Source organism: Neoarius graeffei, chromosome 24 (assembly GCF_027579695.1).
Source record: "Neoarius graeffei isolate fNeoGra1 chromosome 24, fNeoGra1.pri, whole genome shotgun sequence".
NCBI classification, from domain to species: Eukaryota; Metazoa; Chordata; class Actinopteri; order Siluriformes; family Ariidae; genus Neoarius; species Neoarius graeffei.
In genome coordinates, this window is record NC_083592.1 from 12,414,281 (window position 1) to 12,421,125 (window position 6,845).

Genomic DNA, 6,845 nt, shown 5'->3' on the forward strand with positions numbered 1-6,845 from the left:
TTGTTTTTCACAACTCATTTTACAAACTCCACTTTTATATGATTTCTGTTTTTGTTTAATCTCATCTAATATTCTCAAACAATCAGGCACTGAAATTAAGTAGACATTCAATACTTTGAGGCTCTGTGTGTGTGTTGCGGCGACCTGCCACAAGGAGTGCCTGAACGCAGGCTCACATGATTGACAGCTGCCTCCGCCACTTCCTGCTATGCTGAAACGCTGCGCTGAACAGGCAGCCAATCACAACGCTAGTTAGCAGGGCAGCCAATCACAACGCTAGTCAGCAGGGCAGCGGTCGTTCTAGAACGCTAGGCAGAACTAACATTCAGTTTGTAACGAAGCAGCAGCTGCAAAGAGAATTCGCTACTAACACAAACTTTACAGCACATCAGGGAAAAAAGGACAAAAAAGGCTACCGGTAAACCCACTGAACTTATTTATATGCAAACGCTGTGCTCGCAGTAATCCGTGGGCATGAGAAATGTTTGTTCCTTACCTGTGATTGGTTTAATGATTTAAACTCTCTTTATCAGTGGCGTGTAGTAAAAGATCTTCAGTTAAAGTGAACAAACTGCCTGTGAAAGGGCTAATGGTTAAAATGGTTCTTAGTTTAAAACTGGTTTTCTATTCATCTATATTTGTTCAGCAATATATTACCTGAATGATTAAAAATGGTTAAAATATACTTAATTTACCTTATACATAAATATTTATATATTGTTGCCTAATTAACTTGGGCTTTGTTATAGAAAAACAAGCATTTATTCATACATGCTTTGTTGTAGAAAAACAGGCATTTATTCATACATTTATTTTATGTTTGTATGTTTAAGGTTTTTCACCTTCTAACTTTGGCTTCAAGCTTCTAGCTTCTACTTCTGATTCTACCTCTGATTCTACTTCTGATTCTAACGTCAGTTCCACTGAAAACCAATAAAATACAAGAAGAGTGGAATCCTGTGTCCAAGTCCTTCCCTTTCAAGTGTGGGAAACCCTGATGCTCACATACACTTGACAGTGAAAAACCGATGCACCAGTGGAAACTGACGACTGCCAGACGACTGCCAGTGAATCACCGCTGCACCAGTGCATCAAACCGAAACCAGTGACCAAGAAGCAAGACTCCACTCGTGCCGCAACCCAACAGAAGGGGAAGACACTTCACCTGGGGGCCTGGAGGATAAAGCCTGAAGTCATCTGGAAAAAAGAAACGAAATGGCGAAGTCATTAGAAGAACTGAAAACAGAGCGAACCACAGCCAAAAGACTTTTCTCCCGTCTTGCTAACTGCATTGCAAGAACACACTCGGAGATGACTGTGGAGGAGCTAAAGCAAAACTTAAACAAGCTTACAGCAGAAAGCTCGAGACTCATGGAGGCGAACGAAGAGATTGAGGCCGCTTACATGGCAGAAGCAGCCGCAGCCGCTGTAGAGGACCTGGGCGCCGAGAAGAAAGCCGACCTGGAGAAGATAGAGGCATACTGTAAGCAGAGGACTAAAGAAGCAAAGCTCCTAATTCAACAAACACTCTGGGAATCGTATGGGGAGAAAGAGCTGCCCCTTGCTCTATACATCGCTGAAGCTGACTGCAAGAATGTCTCCTCTGCCCAGCTCGACGTGACTCTGGAGGCATATGAGTTCATGCTGAAGCACTTTGAGATGTTGGTGCTGAAGGCAAAAGAAGCGCACCGTGACTGGAACCGCTGGGCTCCCGCTGCAGAGCAAAGAGACTTTGATCACCGCATGACAGAGCTCGAAGTGCAACTTCCCCAGCTGGTGTCGCGCAAGGCCGCCTTCATCAAAGCTGCAAAGATCAAGACAGAATCTGAAGAGTCCACTGTCCACCGTACAGCTCCAGTGCCAGCAATAAAGCTGAAAGCCACAGCCCTTCCAAAGTTTGCTGGCAACCAGCGAAGTTACTACAGGTGGAAGAAGGAGTGGGAAGCTCTACAGAAGCAGGGTGAACTGACAGGGTCTAGAGAGGTCAAGAAATTCCAGCTGCTCGACAGCATCGATGAAAAGGTGGCCGAAAACCTACACCTGTCGACCTACAGCTCCTCAAACGAAATCTTCAGAGTCCTGGATAACCGGTTTGGGAACCAAGCCAACATTGCTCTCGAGATCATTGAAGATCTACAAGCAACTCCTGCAGTCAAAGCCGGCCAGCCGAGAAGAGTCATCGAGCTCATCCAAACAGTGGAAAAAGCTCTCTACGACTTAAATGAACTGGACAATGCCAAGGCCATAAAGAACCCCATTGTGACCAAATCCATTGAGGGCAAGCTTCCAGAAACTTTAAAGAAAGACTGGCTCACCTATGCTGCTGACGTGAGTAACGCTGTGGACCATCACAACCGCTTTGACAAGCTGCTGGCTTACCTAAAATCACAGGAAGCCATATATGAGCAACTTGACCAGCTGAAAGATGGCGTTGAACCTGCCAAGGACAAGACCAAGTTCCTGAAGCAAGCCAGAACAAAAGCAACCAACAATCCCGCAGTGTCATCCAACGGTGACGCAGCAGGCTGCATCATCTGTGGTGATCCAAAGCACAGAAGAAAACTGTACTTCTGCAGAAAGTTTAGAACCGACCTAAAGCCATCGGAGAAGAGGGATGCAGCACAACAACTCAGTGCCTGCAAAAGATGCCTCGAAGTCCACGCTGGTGAAAGCTGCAAGAAAACCACTTACCTGTGCGGGAATCCAGAATGCAAAGATCAACACCACTTCCTCCTCTGTCCAGTTACCAGACCCCAGTCCCAAAGAACACCCAAGTTCTGTCCAGTGAGGGCTAAGGGCAGAAGACTCACTGAAACCCAGGAGCAGTTCCTCTCCAAACTCACACCAGAGCTGGCACAACAGTGTCGAGATGCCTTCTGCAACATAGCGTCCAGGGCATTCAACTCCAGTGCTGCTGAGAGAGGTCTTCTAGATGAACACTGCCTCACCGAGTACCCAGTCATCCTAATGCTCCTCAATGTCACTGCTAATGACGGACAGAGTGTCGGGACCCTCATCGACCTGGCATCAGACACAAACTACATAACGCACAAAGCTGCAAGCAAGTTGAACCTGAGAAGTGAAGACGTTACACTGGTGGTTCATGGCGTTGGAGGGATGAAGGTGTCTGTTGCAACCAAGCGCTACTTGCTTAAGATACGAGTCAGCACCCCAAGAGGGACACTCAAAGCACACCAACTCATCTGCTATGGACTTGACAAAATAGCAGAAGTCCACAGACATGTCCCGGCGAAAAAACTGCAGAAAATCTTCTCAGACATCTCCCTGGAAGATCTGGCAAGACCAAAGGAGATCCAACTCCTCATCAGCCACAAAGAAGGGCAGCTGGTACCCCAGAAGGTTCGTTCCGTCGGTGACTTGGTGCTCTGGGATGGCCCGCTTGGCAAAACCATTGGAGGCACACACCCAGACCTCTTTGAGGAAGTCACCTTAACGGCCCACACCTCCAAGACTCACTTCGCAAGATCCATGCGCACTGCAGCTGTCATTGGAGACAAACCTGCTGGTTGCATAGCCCAAGTTGCCATGCGAGAGACCGCCAGCCTGCCTTCATTCAACCACTTCAAAGAGGAGAGACGTGTCCTCAAAGAGGATGCCTATGTCGATGACATATTGACTTCCCACAACAACCTCGACCACCTGAAATGCCTCACATCCAACATTGAGCAGATCCTTCAAGCAGGAGGGTTCTTCATGAACCCCTGGATCTACTCGGATCAAAGTGGGAGGAGCAAGTCGAGAGGTGAGAAGATCGAGTCAAACACCATGATCCTGCCAAACCAACTCACCGAAGAGGATAACAAAGCCCTGGGCCTCGGCTACACCGTCGACGATGACAAGTTACATGTCATGGTTGCAGTGAACTACTCCAAGAAGAGGAAGAAAATGCGCCTCGGCCAGGACTTGTTGAAAGAACAAGTGAGAGAACAAACCCCCCTTGACCATAAAGGTGACCCTGTGAAAGCAGAAGTGTGCGGAGCAGTCTTTGCAGCACGGCTGGAGAACTACTTCCAAAAGCACTGCCGAATCGAGGTCAAGAGGTGGTATCATCTAGTCGACAGCCAGACCATCTTGGGTGCCATACAGCGTGAAAGTTATGGATACCAAACCTTCTATGCAAACAGAGTTGGTGAGATCCAGAGCAGCACTGACATCCGAGATTGGTGGTGGATTCCAGGTGCCGAGAACATTGCAGATATTATCACCCGAGGGGCCAGTCCTGATGACCTAATCGAGAAATCCAAGTGGCAGTCAGGTCCGCAGTTCCTTCAGCTTCCTGAGAGTGAGTGGCCAAAAAAGTCAGCGAAAGATGTTGCTGCACAGGCAAGAGACGTCGTCACAAAAATGCAGAAGAAAACATTCACTGCTGTACTCACCTGAAGTCAGCTGAAGACACAAAGCCCAATTGCAGTCCAGTGCAGTCCAACAGGAGCAGCAGTCCAAAATCTATTGGACGAAAGGCGCTTCAGCAGTCTAAGACAGCTGGTCGGGACGGTTGCATGGATTTGGAGGGCGGCTAAGAAGTTCTTGCGTGCCAAGAGGGGAGATGAAGCAAAGTGGGAGGCAATACCTTCATCTGGCGTCATCACTGTCAGCGAAAGGAAAAACGTGTTCCTGAAACTATGTCTGGCAGCGCAAGAAGGTGTGAACTTCCCAAATACAACTACTGACAGGCTTGTTGTATACAAAGACCAAGTAACTGGGATCCTGATGTGTGGAGCGCGGATACAGGCCTTCAAAGAGGACCATAATGCTGTTCCCCTGCTACCATACCAAGCCTGGGTCTCCACTCTCCTGGCCCGTGAAGCACACAGTGAGGGACATGACGGAGTGGCAGGAACTCTGCTGCGGATGCGAAAGAGAGCCTGGGTGATCAGAGGAAGAATTCTGGCCCAAAAAGTTGTCGACAACTGCATCATCTGCAAGAAGGAAAGAGCAAGAACCTGTCAGCAAATCATGGGTGACTTACCTGAAGAGCGTGTCAACCCAGCTGCGCCATTCCAGTTCACATCCGTCGACCTGTTCGGACCATATCAAGTGAAGGATGACGTCAGAAGGAGAGCAAGCATGAAAGTATGGGGCGTACTATTCTGCTGCATGTCAAGCCGAGCCATCCATGTCGAACTGGCAAACACTCTAACAACAGAGAGCTTCCTCCTTGCTTACCAGAGGTTCACCTCAATCCGTGGTCATCCGCAGAAGATCTGGTCCGATCCTGGAACAAACTTCATTGGAGCGAAACCTGTCCTGGAAGAAATGTATACTTACCTGAGACAACTGAACAAAGAATCACTTGAAGAGTATGCTGCCAAAAACGGTACCTGCTGGATGTGGAAAATCCTTCCAGCTGACTCACCCCACCGGAACGGTGCGGCCGAAGCTGCTGTCAAGGTCACCAAAAGAGCTCTGCAAAGCCTCGGTGGCGGAGGAGGCCTTACCTTCAGTGAGTTCCTGACAGTGCTTAAGCTAGCTGCTAACCTTGCCAACGAAAGGCCAATCGATGCCAGAGTTCAGAGCCGTGAGGACCGCATCAACTACGTAACCCCAAACACACTGTTGCTTGGCCGAGCCACACAAACTGGAGACTTCAAAACAGTAGACTACACCACCTACCCCTTCAAGAGACTGCGAGAAATGCAAACACAAGTTAGCCACTTCTGGAGGTCCTGGAGCCAACTTGCAGGTCCGAACCTGTTCATCCGCAGCAAGTGGCACACTGCAAAAAGGAATGTTGCCGTTGGAGACATAGTGTGGCTCTGCGACCAAAACGCACTGAGGGGGCAATTCAAGCTTGCAAGAGTGGTCAGCGTGAATGCAGACTCCAAAGGCATTGTCCGGGATGTCCATGTGAAAGTCCCCCTAGGTGGACGTGCTCAGGTGAAGACTCCAAAGCCAACAGAAAAGTCCTGGGACCCACAGGGTACCACACTGCATCGGGATGTGCGACGCCTCATTGTCCTTCTCCCAGTGGAGGAACAAGTCAGCAGAGACCAGCTCGCCTGATGGGTGCGATCTTCCCGTGTCGCGCCACACCAAGATCGAGTGGGAGGTGTTGCGGCGACCTGCCACAAGGAGTGCCTGAACGCAGGCTCACATGATTGACAGCTGCCTCCGCCACTTCCTGCTATGCTGAAACGCTGCGCTGAACAGGCAGCCAATCACAACGCTAGTTAGCAGGGCAGCCAATCACAACGCTAGTCAGCAGGGCAGCGGTCGTTCTAGAACGCTAGGCAGAACTAACATTCAGTTTGTAACGAAGCAGCAGCGCAGCAGCTGCAAAGAGAATTCGCTACTAACACAAACTTTACAGCACATCAGGGAAAAAAGGACAAAAAAGGCTACCGGTAAACCCACTGAACTTATTTATATGCAAACGCTGTGCTCGCAGTAATCCGTGGGCATGAGAAATGTTTGTTCCTTACCTGTGATTGGTTTAATGATTTAAACTCTCTTTATCAGTGGCGTGTAGTAAAAGATCTTCAGTTAAAGTGAACAAACTGCCTGTGAAAGGGCTAATGGTTAAAATGGTTCTTAGTTTAAAACTGGTTTTCTATTCATCTATATTTGTTCAGCAATATATTACCTGAATGATTAAAAATGGTTAAAATATACTTAATTTACCTTATACATAAATATTTATATATTGTTGCCTAATTAACTTGGGCTTTGTTATAGAAAAACAAGCATTTATTCATACATGCTTTGTTGTAGAAAAACAGGCATTTATTCATACATTTATTTTGTTTGTATGTTTAAGGTTTTTCACCTTCTAACTTTGGCTTCAAGCTCCAAGCTTCTAGCTTCTACTTCTGATTCTACCTCTG

General features: G+C 47.9%; 1 protein-coding gene across 1 annotated transcript; it reads left to right on the forward strand.

Annotated features, from left to right (window-relative positions):
- Nucleotides 1-342: 342 nt before the first annotated feature.
- LOC132872105 (uncharacterized) lies at nucleotides 343-6,543 on the forward strand. The gene is made up of 2 exons (XM_060906698.1): nucleotides 343-418; nucleotides 834-6,543. Exon 2 carries the CDS (start codon nucleotides 1,216-1,218, stop codon nucleotides 4,399-4,401), a length of 3,186 nt encoding a protein of 1,061 aa, XP_060762681.1. The 5' UTR covers nucleotides 343-418; nucleotides 834-1,215; the 3' UTR covers nucleotides 4,402-6,543.
- Nucleotides 6,544-6,845: the final 302 nt, after the last annotated feature.

Coding starts and splice junctions, on each gene's coding strand:
- LOC132872105 (XM_060906698.1), top strand. CDS start 1,216: ATGGCGAAGTCATTAGAAGAACTGAAAACAGAGCGAACCACAGCCAAA.